Genomic DNA, 18,633 nt, shown 5'->3' on the forward strand with positions numbered 1-18,633 from the left:
AAAAAGCTTCAGAATGTTTATTAAAAAACAAAACGAAATAAAAGAGGAAGATTTTCAGTTCCCCAAAGTGTTGTTTTTTTTTTCACTTTATGGCTTTTCAAAATTTAATACGTAAATGTATGAACCTGAAATCTTTTAAAGTGAAGATTCTGATTCAGTAGATCTGGCATGGGGTCTGAGATTCTATGTTTTTAACACATTCCTAAGGGATGAGGATGCTGCTGGTTCATGGACCAGTGAGTAACAAGGTCTTAACAGCATTCTGCTTCTCCTAGCAGTTGTTGATTGGCACTGTTTGCCCTACACATTACTTAAGCCTAGGAAGCTCTTTTAAAGTTTTTGTTTAAATGAGCCATTAAGATGAGCTAATAGAGCTATTGGTCAGTGGTGATTTTAAATTCTTCTTTATACATTATTGTATCCTTGATTGATTGAAATGGTACTTTGCAACATAAACCTGGAAAATAACACTTCTGAAGTTAGGTAGAGGTAGAGTATATTTATTAAAAATTCCGAAGTCACATTACTCAGCAAAGTAGACATGTACTAGACATGGCTCATGCCATGTCAGCCATGTGCAGAAATCCATTTGTCAATTAAAAATATGATACTACATAAAGTGGATGGACCTAGAGTCTGTCATACAGAGTGAAGTAAGTCAGAAAGACAACAAGTACCGTATGCTAACATATATGTAATCTAAAAAAAATGGTATTGATGAACTCAGTGGCAGAGGAAGAATAAAGATGCAGAGGTAGAGAACAGACTCGAGGACTTGGGGAGGTAGGCAAGGTGAAGCTGGAACAAGGTGAAAGAGTAGTATTGACATTTATATACTACCAAATGTAAAATAGATGGCTAGTGGGACGCAACTGCCTAACACAGGGAGATCAGCTCGATGACTGGTGATGACCTAGAGGGGTGGGATAGGGAGGGTGGGAGGGAGGCTCAAGAGGGAGGGGACTTGGGGATATGAGCATATATGTATAAATACAGCTGATTCGCTTTGTTGTACAGCAGAAACTGGCACAACAGTGTAAAGCTCTTATACTGTAATAAAGATCGAAAAATAAATAAACCTACAGTAAAAAAAAAAAAACATGATACTACAGCTAGTTGTAATATATTACATTAAACGATCATTTTCAAAGTTCTTCCACGTTCCTAATTATCTTTGAACCTCATCACAGTACTAAGGTCGTGAATATAAGTATAACTTTATCATTTCATTTAAAATAAAGTTTAATTTAGATTCGTGACAAAAACAATATAAGCTTATAGAAATTACAGAAAAAAATTAAAAAGGAAAAAGTCATTATGATACATCATAAAATATTAACATTTGGGGTGGGATTTTTTTCCATTTTTCTTTACCAAATTAAAAAATTAAGTTGAACAGAATTTTGATCCTCCCTTACAATGTTGCGTCCTACTTTTGCTACAGATCATAATAGCTATTTTATTATCTTTTTAACATTTTAATGATGTTTATTGAGTACATATTATTTTATTTCTCCAAATTGTTAACAGATCCTCTCCACACTTATTGAGTACTTCTTACAGCACTGCTGACTGGTGATGCTGCCTGTGTGTGTGTGTGTCTGTGTGTGTGTATATCCAACTATATCATTGGTTTGCCTGCATCGTTCCATTAGGTCTTTCAATTGATCACTGTGTCTGCACCACACATTTTAATTATAGCTTTACAAAACATTTTAATATCTGGTTCTCCTAAATGATTCTTGTTGTTCCAACTGTTCTTAGCCATTTTCACCCACTTCTGTTTTCCTGTGAATTTTGAAATCACTTTGTCATGCTCCCTAAATAATCCCCAATGGAATTTAGTTTCAATTGATTTAAAACCCTTACTTAATCTGAAATGGTTACATGAGCATGAGCTTTTCCACAGTGACAGAGGGCAAGCCCTATCCACCCAAGTCTTCACTATTTCTCAGGAAATCTGCATCAATTCCTCCACCTAGATGACATCAAGAGCTACCTTGTTAAAAGTGTTAAAATTGTGGTATTTTCTGCTATCTTTCCACCATTAGGTTTGCTAACTGGGTTTTGCTGGTATTTAGGGAAACCTTGTGTGTGTGTGTGTGTGTGTGTGTGTGTGTGTGTGTGTGTGTGTGTGTGTGTGTTATCCATCTCATTTGCTGAAACCTCTTGCGAATTTCTTTAATTAAATTTCAGTATCTGGTTTACCAGTCTAATGATCACATCATCTGTGAATAATGATAATTTTGAGTCCTCCTTTCCAGTTGTAATAGGTCTTATTTTGGTTTTATGTTTTGTTGCGTTGGGTACAGCTTTTCAGGCAATGTTGCCAAATAATGCTGATAGTTGACCTCTTTGTGTTACCACAGTCTCCAACACTTATCCTCCAGTAAATTTTTCCTATGTGTGACATTAGTGGTAGGTTTGAAATAGGTATTTTTAAGGATCATAATAAAAATATCTCTGTTTCATCTCTTTCATCTTTGTGCCTATTTAAATCGGAAGTGGATGTTAAATTTTATCAAATGCTTTCTTGGCATCTATTCCTACGATCATGTCGGTTTTCTACTTGGACTTATTTATGTATTATTTTCCTGGATTTTTTTATTACTAAGTCTGTCTTGTGTACCTGAGGTAAATGACCTGCTTATGGGGAACCAATTTAGTAGCATATTAGAGGAATCATTTGCAACAATTTGAGATGCTTTCTCCCTTTTTTTTTTTGTCTTATGTAATTGCTTATATAACATGGGAATTATCAGTTGTTGAAAGATTGAAAGAAATCATTGGAAAAGCCATCTGGCTCCAGTGTTGTTTATTCTAATTTTCTTTTTATGGAATGCTTAATTAATTTATTGTCATTCTTTTTTGTTTAATAACAAAGGCTTTTCAGATTCTGAAAACAGGTTTTGTCTTATCCCATAAGTATTAAACATCATTGTTCTCATTGTAATAGTTCTAAAGAGTATGAAATTGTGGTTTTGATTTCCTATTTGATATGAGAGTTACTTCGGAAAGCTCTTATTTTCCCCAGCTGGAAGTTTTTATTTGTTTAGAATTTTGGTTTAATAACATCTGGTTTCATCTCATTATACAGAGATAATGGAGTGTATACCTTTCCATATACAGATTATTTATCTTTGTGAATGCCCCTTGACATTTTGATCCTCCATCCCAAATACAATCACTTAAGTATTAAAATGTTGTTTCCTTCTCTATTATATTTTCTGGGAGTAGCTTTCCTAATTTTTGTTTTATTTTTTATTCATATATTCAGACATTTCAAATGTACACATATACAGCTTTCTTCTTTTCTTTTTTTGTGAGTTCTGTTGTTAAGCTTAAAAAGATTTTTCCTGCTCAAGATTATTTTTTTTTAATTTCAAATCTACAGGCTGTTACAAGAATGGCACAATAAACATCCCTTATCCTTCCCCCAGATTCACCCGTTGTAAACATTTTGTCAGTTTACTTTATGTCTCTTTTCCTGATCTCTGAATGGATACTTGCTAGGTTAGTTGTAATAATCAAGACTCCTTTAAGCCTCTAGTTTGTATATCCTCAGAAAAAGGTCAGTCTTCTTCATATCCACAGTGCAGTCATCACACGCAGGAAATTTAGAATCCAGTATCCAATCAAGAATCACACATTGCATTTGACTGGTATGGCCATCTTGAAATGTTTCAGTAAACAAATTAATATGATGTGGATTTTCATATATGGTGAGGTCTTAAATTTGGTGCTTTTTCTCATAATGATGGAATTTTCCCAACACTGTTTATTGATGAAATTTTCTGTTTTCCTTTGACTTTCATTGCTTTCATTTCTGTATATAAAATTCACACACACACACACCCCTCTTTCATTTTCTTTTAATCATACTCCAGTATCCATGGTTTAATTATTTTTAACTTCATAATATACTCTAATATCTAGTAGTGGTTTTTCACTCACATTCCTTTGTTTAAAAATAAATTCTTGACTATATTTCCTATTTTAAACAAATAAACCAAAGTAATCCCATTGATATTGTTAGAATTTCAAAATTGAGGTCATTTACATCTTCAGGGCTTCAAATTGTCACCTAATTGACCTCCTATTTTATACTGTTTGCTTTTTTCCAAAGCAAAAAAAAAAAAAACATCAATTTGACAAGAATCAACATCTTTACAACACGTGATGCTTTCATCCAGGACTTTAGCATTTCTGTACATTTATTCGTCTTTAGTTCAGCACAATTATTTAACACCCACTCTGCCAAGCCCTGTGCTAGGGACTGAAGATGTTCTTTTATATCACTCAGTAGAGTTTTTTTTCCCTTCCCAAGTCAGGCCTATACATTTCTTATTTGTGTTATCCTTAGCTATTTTTTAAAGGACTCTATTCTAAAAGGGTTTTTCCCTTACCTCTTCTAGCTTGTTTTTCATGGTGTACAGTTTATTTATCTCTATCTTCTATCAAACCACTTTACTGAATTCTTTTATTAATTTTAAAAGTCTTTCACTTGATTCTCTTCGCTGTATTAGGTCACAGTCATATTATCTACAAATGATGATAAATTGCTTTCCTCTCTAAAATGTATATCTCTTCTGTTTTGTCTTATTGCATTGGCCAGAATTATCCCATTTTAGATACAAGTTCTAGAGGTGAAATGACTTGCTCAGCATGTCAGACAGAGCTAGTGAGTGGTAAAGCCAGAACTAAAACCTCGACCTTGCTTTTTCAGCGCAGTAAAGGTCACTAAAATGAGGCCATCTATCTAAATATCAGCTAACTGGCCCCATATCTATACAGGTGCTTTTTCCTGAAGGAGGGTTGACATTTGCAGGGCATACAGCCCTCTCTTTAAATGACTTAACCTCAAGTGCGTGCACACACACACACACACACAGAGTGGGCATGATGATAATGAATGATACAGAGGAAAATTAAGCAGCGAAGTTGTAATAGGGTATAATGTGGTTGGGGTTGCTATTTCATTTTTTTTAGTACATAATTACCTATTTATTTATTTTGCCCACACTGGGTCTTAACTGTGACACGTGTGATCTTCATTGCGATGTGTGTGATCTTTAGTTGCAGCATGTGGACTCTTAGCTGCGGCATGCATGTGGGATCTAATTCCCCAACCAGGGATCGAACCTGGGCCCCCTGCATTGGGAGCGCGGAGTCTTACCCACTGGACCATGAGGGATGTCCCAAGGTTGCTATTTTAAATACAGTGATCATGTAAGACTTCGCCAGCAGAGGTGAAGAAGCAAGCCTTCCAAGGGTTGGGTATATGTGAGGGAAGAGCATTCCAGGCATCAAGGATAGTAAATGTGAAGGCCTTGAGATGGGAACATGCCTATAGGGTATTCAAGGAACAGCAAACAGGCCTCATAACAGAGGGCTCTGGAGGCATTGTAAAGATGCTGCCTTTTACTCTAAGTAAGGTGGGAGCCATAAGAAGGCTTTGAGCACAGGAATGTCATGACCTGAGTCATGTATTTAAAGGGTCACTCCAGCCACTGTTGTAAGATTGTTGAGGGCAAGATTGGAAGCAGGGAGACCAGTTGGGAGGCTATGGCAATAATCCAGTCAAGAGATCATGGGGACTTGTTAGGGTAGTAGCCGTGGAGATGATGGAAGTGGTCAGATTCTGGGTATATATTGAAATTAGAACCACAGGAGTTGCTTATGTACGATATCGTAAATGGGAGAGGACCAATGATTGAGAGAAAATACATGAGGGCCAGGTCTTCTGCATTTTGATTTAAAGTATATCTCCACGCCAGTAACTATATGCTCAGTTAAAGCTGCTTATACTTCTTTTAAATATTTTAGAAGACATGGCACTCCAGCCATCATCAGATGGTTGTCTGGTTTCTTCTTTTAAGGTCTCTTTTGATTTCACCTGATAATAAGTAAAACTTAATTTGAGCTCTTCAATTGAACTGTCATGGCCTCTTTACACAACATATATTTCTTCCTCTAAGTTTCTACTCAAAATCTACTTTTGTTAAATTTATTAAATGCAGCTCAATCACAGGAGAAGAGCCCAAATGGAAAACAAGGCAAATCTTTGTGGTCCAGTTTGATAACACTATAATAATAATGCATGCAGCAGTTGTACTGGCTCCAGCCAACTTTTATAAAAAGCACTTTATTCTGTAGAAAGAACTTCCTAGACACATTACCTCCTTTAACCCTCACACTGTCCTGTAAGCACCCCTCTTCTAAGAATCCTTCGCTGGCCGAGCTCCTCCTGCCCTCCCCATATTGAATTGTACTGAACAGTTAATATCCTGTCTTCCCCATCTCAGTTCTGAGCTCCCAGTGCCCAGGGGCCGTATTACTTTCAAATTTTAACCTGCTACCCTGTAGTCGCACAATAAATATCTGATGAATAAATGAGTAAGTACATGAAAGACAGAGGGGGCAGTAGATCACACAGCTAGTCAGAAGCCAGGGAAAGATACACACGCGCATCCGCTGATGCTAAACTGCAGATGTATTCCTCTCCCCAGTTCCTTGCCTCCTCTAATGGGTATTGTGACTAAGCAAATCGTGAACAAAAACTGGGATTCTCAGAGCCTTGGAGTAACGGGTAGCTAACTAATACATATCACTGTAAATTTCAGTTTCATAGTTCCAAGTGACCTCTAACGTGGGGAATGTAATTGCTAAGTTAGATTCTGTTGGGGATTACAAAGCTCACACTTGTTTCTTAGCCCATCTTGTACAATAACACCAAAGGGTTATCATAGCATTTTTGTATTAAAATGTGTGCATCGTTGAATACTAAAGCATAGACTCTTTGGAAGGGAGAAAGAACATCCAAGATTACTCAGTCCATTTCCCTCATTTCTTTAAGAGCTTTATTGAGGTATAATTTGCATACCATAAAATTCATCCAGTTTTAAGTGTACAATTCAATGATTTTCAGTAAATTTGTAGGGTTGTGCAACCATCGCCACGGTCTCATTTTAGAACGTTTTCATCACACTATAAAATACCCTGTGCCCAAGTGCATTTGATTCCTGTTCACACCTACAGTCCCAGATGAACACTAATATGATTAATGTCTCTATAAATATGCATTTTCTTGACATTTCATGTGAATAAAGTCATACAGTATATGTAGTGTTTTGCATCTGGCTTCTCTCATTTAGCGTAATGTTTTTGACCCTCATCCTTATTGTAAAGTATATATATGAGTAAATTGTTTCTTTTATTGCTGAATAGTATTTCATTATATGGACATTTGTTTGTTTTGATGTTTTGGCTATTATGAATAATACTGCTATTAACATTTTTATACAAGTTTTTATATAGATATCTAAATTCTAGGAATGGAATAGCTGGGTGAATGATAGCTTTATGTTTACCTTTTTAAGGAACTTTCAGACTGTTTTTCAAAGAGACTGCACCATTTGACTTTCCCTCAGCAGTGTATGACAGTGCCGGTTTTCCAGTACCCTTGTCTGTCTTTTTACTGATAGCCATTCTAAGTGGGAGTGGGGGTGGGGTGGGGGTTTCTCACTGTCTTTTTTTTATTGTTGTTGTTGTCTTGGTTTGTTTTATTCTTTGGGGATTTTTCTGTTTTTATTACTTTCATTTTTTTATTCAATTATAGTTGATTTACAATATTATATTAGTTTCAGGTGTACAGCATAGTGGTTCAGTATTTTTACAGATTGTACTCCATTAAAAGTTATTATAAGATAATGGCTATAATTCCTTATGCTATACAATATATCCTTGTTGCTTATCTATTTTATACATAGTAGTTTGTATCTCTTAATCCCATACCCCTAATTTACCCCTCCCCCTTTGCCTCTCCCCTTTGGTAACCACTGGTTTGTTTTCTGTATCTGTGAGTCTGTTTCTGCTTCACATATACATTCATTTGTGTTATATTTTAGAGTCCACATGTAAGTTTGATTCCTTCTTTATATCTTTAGTTGTGGAAAATCTTTTCTGCTGGTCTTCAGGTCATTCTTATAGATACCTATTCTGTAAATAGTTGTAATTTTGGTAAGCCCATGGGAGGAGCTGAGCTTCCAGGGTCTTCTGACTCCATCAATCTTGGCCACACTTCTTAAGGTTGACCATCTTTTCGTGAGTTTATAAATCACTTGTATTTTATCTTTAGTGAAATATCTAGTCAAATTTTTTGCCAATTTTTAAAGTGGATTGTTAGTGTTTTCATTGTGTAGTATTAGGTCATTATGTATGTTAGATGTAAGTCATACCTATAACTTGTAAATAGTTTCTCTCAGTGTGTAGTTTGTCTTTTCATTGGTTTAATAGTGTCTTCTGAAGTCAATTTTTTTAAATGTAATAACATCCAATGTATCTTTTTTCCCTCATTAGTGGATCATGCTTTTGGTGTTGTATCCACACACCCTTTTCCTAATACAAGGTCATGAAGATTTTCTCCTATGTTTTCTCCTAAAAGATTTATAACTTTGTCTCTTACACTGAGGACCGGTCTGTTTTCTATTAGTTCCTGTGTATAATGTCAGTTTAAATTTAGATTTTTGCATGTGGATAGTCACTTGACCCAGCATCGTTTGCTTAGAAGATTACCCTTCTACCATCAAATTGTCTTGGAATTTTTATCAAAAATGAATTGACCATAAATGCTGTGGTTTATTTCTAGACTTTCTGTTCACTTTCATTGATGTGTAAGTCTATCCTATTGATAGCCAGCATCACACTATTGATTTTCATAGGTTCTGAAATCAGGAACTATAAGTCCTTCAAATTTGTTCTTATTCTTTAAATTGTTTTATCTATTATGGATCCTTGCATTTCCATATACACTTTAGTATCTGCTTGTTAGTATTTTTGAAAAGTCTTCTGGGATTCTGATAGAGATTGCATTAAATCTGTAGATAAATTTGATGAGAATTGCTATCATAACAATATTGACTATTCCAATCTATGAACATGGACTGTCTCTTCATTTATTTAGATCTTCTTCAATTTTTTTTTCCCAGCGGGTTTTTTATACTTTTCAATGTTTAAGTATTTCACTTCTTTTGTTTAGATTTATTTCTAGGTATTCTTTTTGATACTATTGTGAATAGAATTGTTCACTTAATTTCATTTTCAGATTGTCCTTTGCTAGTGATAAAGATACAATTCATTTTTGTATAGTGGCCTTCTATCCTGTGACCTTATTGAAATTGTTTTATTTCATATTGTGTGTGTGTCTACTTTATTCTGCATACAGAATAATGTCACCTACAAAGAAAGGGAAAGAATTCGATCTTTTACCCTCAAGTATGATGTTAGTTTTACATATTTTGTAGATGGACTTACCAAATTTAGAAAGTTTTTTTCTATTCCTAGTTTGTTAGTACCTTTTTATCATAAATATGCATTGGATTTTTTCAAATATTTTTTCTAAACCTGTTGAAATTATCATGTTGTTTCTTCTCTTTATTCAAAAAATATGGTGTTGCATTAATTGATTTTGGATATTAAATCAACCTTGCATTTCTGGAATAAATCTCAGTTATGATATACAATCTTTTTCATAAGTTGCTAGATTTAGTTTGCTAGTATTTGGTTAAATATTTTTTAGATCTGTATTCACGAAGGATAATGCTGTCGTTTACTTTCACTGTAATGTATTACTCTGGTTTTGATATCAAGGCCTCAGAGAATGAGCCAGGATGCCTTTCTTATTTTCTGGATAAGTTTGTGAAAAATAAGAACTATTTATTATTTTAATATTTGCTATATAAGCTGGGCTTTTCGAGGGAAGAATTTTGCTAATCCAATTATTTTACTGGCTACGAGTGTACCCAAATTTTCTATTTTTTCATGAGTTAGTTTTGGCAAGTTGTGTCTTTCTATGAATGTGTCTATTTCATCTACATTGTCTATTTTTTGGGATAAAGTTTTTCATAGCATTCCCTTATAATTTTTAAAATTTCTATAGGGTCAGTAGTGATGTCTCCTCTTGATTTTGGTGGTTTATGTCATAGCTCTTTGTCTTTGGATCAGCGTGGAGAAAGAGTTGCCAATTGTGTTGATCTTTTCAAAAACCAACTTTTGTTTCATTGATTTTCCACTTATTTTTATGTCTTCTGTTACATTGATTTTCACTCTAATTTTTATTCTTGTTTTCTTTCTGCCTGTATAGAGTTTAGTTTGCTCTTATTTTTCTACTATCTTAAGGTAGATACTTATTGATTTGAGATTTTTCTTCTTTTCTGACATAGATATTTAAAGCTATACATTTTCCTCCCATCACTACTAAAATTGTTACTGTTACCAATATTGTTCAGTTTAATCATTGCTCTTTGGAAAGAGAATGTGCTGAGCTTCTCACTTCACCATTCAAGAAGGTTCACACCTTAATTTTTAAATATGAGGAAGTTGAGGCAAATAGAGGTTATTTTAGTTTGAATTCTTCCAGAAGCACACTCAGGGATGCTGGGTGGGCTTCCACTCCCTACACTGGGCCACCATGGCTTCCCCCATCATGTACAGATGCCTGCTTGCTCTGCCCTGTCTAATGGCTTTAGGACTGAATCATTTGGGAGGGAACTAGAGCAGGCAGTGTGTGCATCCTCCAGATTCTATGTGCTTCGATGCAAATGGCTCTTGACCACGACCTTCTTTGAAGGGTTGCCATTAGGCTCGCAGAGCCACCTTGTTTGACCCACAGACAAAGTTGGGAGTGTCTGGGAGTTTGTCTCTGCAGGAGAGTCCATAACCAATAACTGATTGGTATCAGATGCTCAAACACCCTTGGCCTGAGATAAGACAAACTGTGGGGTACAGTTTATGCTCCAGAGCTCCCTATGGGATCAAACTGAGTCTGGGACCTTGTCTTCAAAGCATGTTCTTACTCGGCTTCTGCCCCCTTCTCTCTTTCCTTATTCCCTTACTGATTTCTCCTGGGACCACTTCTTTAAGAGATTGTTTGCCTTGAAACTTTGGCTGAGGGTCCTGTTTCTAGAATAACTTGAACTAAGACAAACCTCTTTCTGGGAGAACATGGGCTCAAATGTGCCTCTTTTTGAAGTTGGGCAGCATACCCTCCATCTGTCTTCTGACTTCAGCCTTCTGAATGGATATAGCCTCTGGCTGGAAAGATCTTCCTTGGATATAGAAAGGGGGCCACAGGATGTGTCTGTGATGGAGGGATAGATCTGATAGATCCCTGGTGCCCCTCCGTGGTACCTGGTTAGAGAAGCATGAGTCATCATCTAAACCATTAATTTGGAAAGCAGAGGAAGCATGAGGGTCCAGAGGCAGAGTTCTTCCAAAGCCTGCAGGCATTCCTGCAGGTTTTGCTCTTAAAGGCATCTAAGGCAACTGTCCTCTATGAGCTGGGGTCTTGGACCTGGGATCATGGTAGAGTTTTCTTGTCTCAGGAGACACTGAAACTAAAATACAGCAGTTGCTGGCAAGCCTGGGTCTGCAAAGTCAGGGAGGGAGAGGGATGGGGGTTATCGGTCACTGTAGAAAGAGGATGAACAATGGACATTGCAGGTGAGGACAGCAAAGCTACGGAGGTGAAAGAGGTACAAATGCCCCTTGGCCTTATACATTGAAGTGAGTCTGCAGCCTACCTTTCAGGGTCCTGCAAGAAGAGACCCTTAGGACAAATTATGCAGAAAATATGTCCATAAATGTCCACCCTCTCAGTGGTGAGTAAATGTTGTATGTTGTGAGGTGAGTATAGAATAATAAGAAGAATTTATTATCTCATACTACTAGGATTTTTCTACTTTAAAAAATGCTTTCTCTGTACAAAGAATCCTGAATAGTTTATTCCAGCCACTTATTTTGCACTAGAGATATGATTGGGGGGGGGGGGGGCGTGTATTCTCATTTAGGTATGATATAATCATTACCAGCAAAAAGTGCTTCAATAAACATATTTTCAAGAGAATGTTGATAAGAATGAAGTTATCACAGAAACCAAAATAATGCCCCATCTCTTGTCTCTTTCCCCCTCTGCTTCCTAAAAGGAAAGGAAAGGAAAGTCACACAACTTGGTCAGCCGTTTCTTCCCTTCTCCTTAATCAGAGCTCCCAGATCTTTGAGAGAGGCTGAATTCCCTGGCAGAAAGATTTATATGAGAAAATGGTTTACAGCTTTCTGGCTGCAATTGTAGATTTGCCTCAGAATGAACAAGCTGCAGACACAGCGGGCCTCAGGGAGCTGCTGGATGTGCTCTGGTGCATTAATCCCAATTGTAACTGAACCATATGTTGACAACACAGTTTAACCCAAAAAATATCCTTTGCTAGTCTTTGTGATTTCAAACGAGGCTAGATGGGATAGAGCTATGCAATTTCAGCCACCAAGTTAAAAAAAATTGCTTAGAAGGCCCTCTGCACGCTTTGTTGGCTTATGGAAAAAGAAGTAAGGTAGAGAAAAAGAAAGGATACTGGACTATGCATTGAGAGTCTGGATTTCTACTTTTGCTGCAGTTTGACACTCATTGGGCACTTAGCCTCTCAGCCTCAGCATCCTCATTTGTAATCCTGCTGCTGAGTTTGGTTGAATTGACAAGAGAGTCCTCAATAATCAGATTGGTGGGGAGGAGGGTGCAGTGGGGTTGAAGGCTGACCCCTGGAGAGATGATTTGCCTCTCTCTGTAGCCCCTGGCAGCATTCACGTGTCACAGTCCAATGAAGACCCACTGCTTGGCTGTCCATGACTGTGGAATCTCATGCCAGTCATGGGCAGCCCTCGGGCCATCCTTGTGACTCTTCTTGATCCATCCCATTATAGGAGGGCCAGGGACAACAGAGAGTGGTTCTAGGAGTGGAATCCAGCCCCAGTGAAGCCCCCAAGGCTTCGGGTTCTTAGTTTACAGAGTAAGGATGACAGAAGGACTCAAGGGTGGCATGAGAGTCCTGGGCTGAGAAACAAGAGACAGAGGTCTTCTCAGGTGGGCAAGATTAACCCAAGTGGTGATTAGGGATAGGCTGGGTCTCAGGGGAGAGCAGGGACCCACAGCTCTTTCCAGCCACCTGCTGCTAGGGATGAGGCTCTTGGTCCCTCCCGACCTGGTCAAGAGGGCGTGAGGGCTGGATCCTTTGAGTGCCCCAAGCACCGTGCAGAGTATTGTAGGTGCTGTTGCAGGCATGGACAGGTAAACCCAAGAGGCTGTTGCTCCTTTTCTCTTTATTCCTTTTTGCCCTTTCCCTCATAGATTAGAGTCTCATGAGTAATGCACCCTCAACAAGGAGTCCTTATTAGCACACTAGCCAGATTCAATTTTGCTTGAGACTGTTGTTATATGTAAAGTAATGCAGGTCCTGCAAACTGTCATAGGCGCTCCTCCACTCCCACCCTGTGACCTCGGTTTGGGACTTGGGTCTTTGTGCTGTTTTTCAGGGACTGTTTTGAGCTTAGCTGTCTTGATAAACATAGTGATTGTACCATTGAAAAGGACCTCAGAGTTGAGGATGAAATGAGTATTAAAGTCATAATTTAAGCATTTGTTGACTTCACTTTTACGTACGCATATGGATGTCACACACACACAAATACAAACACACACTTTGGGATGTTGGAGACACTCAGATGTCACGCAGACTTATTTAGGTGTCCAGACACTCAGGTTCCCATTCATCTGGAACAACACTCATGCATTCAGAGAGTGTACATGTTCACTCGGCTTTCAGACCCGCAGATACTACAGATCCTCATTTGTTCATCGTTCACACTCAGATGCAGTTTGTACTCCCGTAGAGGTTGGCCACATTCACTCACATGTCAGTTACGTGCACTCTGGGCTGTTGAGTTCTTGTTCAGATGTGCACAGCAGACAGCAGGCATCTCGTTGAGCTGTTGCTCACTTCCGCTCACATATCACTCATCCAATGTGGCAGACACTCACATGCCCATCGGCTTCCCATCCGCATTGCTGACCATCTCCATGCTCGAGGAGATCCAGGGGAAGACTTGCCATATTGAGTGTGTCGTGTTTCCTTGGCTCAGTCCCCCTGTAGCCTTCTTCCCCTAGTTAAACCATCGTATACCTCTATCTTCACCAAGTTGTGCTTCCCAATCAAGTGTCTTTAGATGGGCAGTCTGATGGAAGGATGGTAGCCCTCACCACCTTCCATTTCTATAAACCATGTGTCCCATTCACTGTGCCATCTTGAAATGGTCAGCTTGGGGGCATTGCTGCAATCACTTCATTAATTCACAAAAGTTCCTGGAGACACTCTTTGGATACTTCGCTTAAATCATGAGTCCCAAGACTTCCCTGGACAGTCCAATGGTTAAGACTTCACCTTCCAATGCAGGGGATGTGGGCTCAATCCCTGGTTGGGGAGCTAAGATCCCATATGCCTTGTGGCCAAAAAACCAAAACATAAAACAGAAGCAATATTGTAACAAATTCAATAAAGACTTTTAAAAAAATGGTCCACATCAAAAAAATCTTAAAAAAAAAAAAAAAAAAAAAAACCACGAGTCCCAGAGATTTGTGCCATAAAGATCTTTTTTAAAAGAAGCATTTATTCAAGAGAAGTACAAAATGTGGGCATTTGAAGAGATAATGTTATCAAAATTCACAAAATTTAGGATAACTTTTGTAAAGGGAGCCTACACATTTGGCAAACAGTTGGTGTTTAATAAAGGTTGGGTCCTGTCTCTTCACACATTAACACCTTCTTACATCCTCCTAAGTTGAAGGGAATGTGTGAGATCACTAGAGGAGCTCAGAGGAATCACTGTTTATCTTGATTTGGGTTTCTGCATCCCATCAGATTGGGTTTCATGCTTATTTTCAATTCAATTCAATTTATTCCATTTGAGCAAGCATTCACTGATCACCATATAGGTATCAGGCAACCTGCTGAGCAGTATGTGGATGGAGGAGAGTGAAGCAGAGATAACTAAGCCACAGCTCCCCCTGTCCAAAAGGTCACAGTCTAGCCAGAGAAACAGCAGTTCTGTGCTCTTGTCGTTGCAGTCCCAGGCAGATGGCTGTTAACAAGCTGCAGGGGAGCCAAGTAGGGTGAAAGTCATTCAGACTTGGAGGATCTAGGCTGGCTTCATAGAGGAGATGAAAGATGGGCTCAGCCTTTTGAGAAAGGCTTCCATGAGCTGAAATGGATAGAATGAGAGGGCATTGCAGGTGGAGGAAGCGTGAACTGGTGATGGCATGGACTGGGATCCAAAAGAGGTTTGTGCAATAACATGGGGTCTGGAGCAGCTGCAGTGAGGGGTTTACTGTAAGAGTCTCTGAGGGGGTAGACTAGAAGCCAGACACAAAGTGCCCCAAATGCCAGGATGAGGAGTCTAGATTGTACCATTTGGATAATGGAAAGCCTATGAAAATGCTTGAAGCGGGACAGTGTTTATGTTTAGGAAGATCAATGGGTTGACTGGTGAGTTGATCAAATAAATTAGAAGCAAAGAGACCAGCTGAGTCCAGCTAAGAGGTGGGGGAGTGCCCAATCTCAACAATTTGATGGGAGGAGAAAAAAGAGGAGTGGCAGGTGCAGATTGCTGATGTCACGTCAACAAAGCTTGTTGGTTAGAGGAGCAGAGTGAAAACTAAGGAGATAGGAAATGAGGATGAGCCCCAGATTCAAGATCTGAGCACTTGATGAGCAATGCTACCTTCACTAAGGAAAGAAATGTAGAAGGAGGAGCATGCAGGTTTGTGGGCTGAAACTGAGTTGCATTTTGGACATAACCAGTGTGAACTGGCTTTGTAATATCTAAATGGAGATCTATTTCTACAAAGCAACGGGTTCATAAGTCTGAAGCTCAGGAAGGAGGTTTAAGTTGTGGACAGAAGTGATATTGATAAATAACCAGTTCATCCCTCCAGATAGTTGCTCATCTTCCTCTCCTCTTTCCTGTCCAGTGTTTATCAGCTGGTTGTCAAGGAGGAGCGACTTCAGAAGTCACGGAGGGCAGCTGACATCATTGAGTGCTTTTCGGTGCCGGTGAGCTATAGGAACGCCTCCAGCCTCGATTCTCTACACTACTTTGCTGCTGAATTGAAGCCTGCCAACCTGCCTGTCACGCAGCCATTTACAGTGGGCGACAACAAGACATACAATGGCTACTGGAACCCTCCTCTTTCCCCTCTGAAAAGCTACAGCATCTACTTTCAGGCACTCAGCAAAGCAAATGGAGTAAGTATGGCCACATGGAGGCTATTGTTTTCCTATTCTTAAATGAGAAGGCAGGATGGCTTTAGGGCAGAGGTTGATAAACTAAGGCCCATGGACCAAATCATCCAGACCCGTGCCTTTTTTTTTTTAAGTGAAGTGTTGCTGTTGTTTTAAATACAGTGATGCCTATTCATTTTCACAGTCTATAGCTGCTTTGATGCTACCGCAGTACACTTGAGTAGTTGAGACAGACTCTGTGCTGCATAAAGCCTAAAATATTTACTATATGGCCATTTACAGAAAAAGTTCTGAGACCCCTGTATTAGAGCATAGAAAGGTGTTTCACTTGGGCAAATCACAAGATCTGAGTCTTAATTTCCTAATCTATAAAAGAATACCTATAAACTTGATATCTGTGAGTGCACTAAACATGTTTTAGTTAATCAGTGACTACTAACCCCCTTTATCATTACCATTCGTTACATGAGAAAATATTTTTCTCCCAAAGACAAGGTAACCTTTTTGTGTCAAATATTTTTTTGGTTAACAAGGGGTGCCAGTCGTTACGTCACAAAATCACAGGGCTGGAAAAGATCTGAAAGGTCATCCAGTATCTCCCTCCTTCCCCCTACACACTAAATAGTGATTCAGTCAACATTGCAATATCACAGTTAACCAATGTTAGTGATTATTCTTTTTTTTTAATGGAAGTATAGTTGAATTACAATGTTGTGTTATTTTCTGGTGCATAGCAGAGTGATTCAGTTATCCATATATATACATATTCTTTTCCATTATCATTTATTGTAGGATATTGTATATATTGATAGTTCCCTATGCTATGCAGTAGGACTTTATTTTTTATCTTATATATAATAGTGTATCTGTTAATCCCAAACTCCTAATTTATCCCTCCTCCACCCCCTTTCCCTGAGGTAACAGTAAGTTTTTCTATGTCTGTGGGTCTATTTCTGTTTTGTAAATAAGCTGATTTGTATCATTGTTTTAGATTCCACATGTAAGCGATATCATATGATATTTGTCTTTCTCTTTGCCTTACTTCACTTGGTAATCTCTAGGGCCCTCCATGATGCTGCCAATGGCATTATTTCATTCTTTTTTATGGCTGAATAGTATTCCATTGTATATATGTACCACATCTTCTTTATCCATTCATCTGTCAATAAACATTTAGGTTGCTTCCATGTCTTGGCTATTGTAAATAGTGCTGCTATGAACATTAGGATGCATGCATCTTTTTGAATGAAGGTTTTCTCTGGATATATGCCCAGGAGTGAGATTGCTGGATCATATGGTAACTCTATTTTTAGTTTTTGAAGGAACCTCCATACAGTTCTGCATAGCAGCTGCACCAATTTACATTCTCACTAACAGGATAGGAGGGTTCCCTTTTCTTTATACCCTCTCCAGCATTTGTTATTTGGTAATGTTAGTGCTTATTTTTGAATACTTCCAATGACAGAGAACTCACTTTTTTTTAATGTATTTTTTAAATTTTTATTTATTTATTTTTTTGGCTGCATTGGGTCTTTGTTGCTGCACATGGGCTTTCTCTAGTTGTGGTGAGAGGGGGCTACTCTTCATCATGGTGTGCAGGCTCGTCATTGCGGTGGCTTCTCTCTTGTTGTGGAGCATGAGCTCTAGGCACGTGGGCTTCAGTAGTTGTAGCACATGGGCTCAGTAGTTGTGGTTCACGGGCTCTAGAGCGCAGGCTCAATAGTTGTGGTGCACGGGCTTAGGCTCCGCGGCATGTGGGATCTTCCTGGAGCAGGGATCGAACCCATGTCCCCTGCATTGGCAGGTGCATTCTTAACCACTACGCTACCTAGGAAGTCCAAGAACTCACTTCTTTATGTGGTAACTTTTGTGATCTTTGTGGGGGCTCTGGCTCTAAGAAAGCTTTATTTTTTTTAACTGTCTTAAGTATATATTTTATTATAGCTTCTACCCATTGCTCTTGATCCATTCTTTTAGGTCCCAATAGAATTAATGCAATCACCTTCTCAGGTGGTATTTTTTTCAGTTACATAAGAACTTTTCTACCATTCACTTCCCCTGTATACACACACACCCATCTGGTCTCATGTTCTGCAAGCTAACTATCTTTAGTTCCTCTTCTACTCAAGTATTTTCAATCTAGGATGCTTTTGTGGACATATTCCAAGTTGCCATATTTCATTCAACAAGTATATAATGAACAGTGACATATGCTAGACCCTATAGTTCATATGAAGATTGTGTAGTATGTGCCCTCAAACAGCTTCTATAAATGTAAGGAAATCTGATTTGCCATGTTCCACAGTGTTTCTGGAGAAGTGAGAGGCTCACTAGAGAAGGGAAGGCTGTGACAAAAGCAAGATTTGGTGAAGTCCTTACAGAACAGCCTGTGGCCAAGGTAGTCTAGTCTGTCAGTGGCTGTGCTTACCTTATGAGAAACCTGGATTGAGAAACTAATTAACACTTAAAATGCCCACATACCCATTTAGATTCCACATTGGTATTTCAGTTC

At 38.5% G+C, this 18,633-nt stretch overlaps 1 protein-coding gene across 1 annotated transcript in view; it reads left to right on the forward strand.

Annotated features, from left to right (window-relative positions):
* Positions 1–18,633, forward strand: part of PTPRT (protein tyrosine phosphatase receptor type T) — a 1,046,874-nt gene that overhangs the window by 805,297 nt on the left and 222,944 nt on the right. The window contains exon 12 of the mRNA XM_057701613.1: positions 15,851–16,124. Within this exon, the coding sequence (XP_057557596.1) occupies positions 15,851–16,124 (274 nt within the window). The remainder of the gene's footprint in view (positions 1–15,850; positions 16,125–18,633) is intronic.

The sequence above is a fragment of the Hippopotamus amphibius genome, chromosome 12 (assembly GCF_030028045.1).
Source record: "Hippopotamus amphibius kiboko isolate mHipAmp2 chromosome 12, mHipAmp2.hap2, whole genome shotgun sequence".
Lineage (NCBI taxonomy): Eukaryota > Metazoa > Chordata > Mammalia > Artiodactyla > Hippopotamidae > Hippopotamus > Hippopotamus amphibius.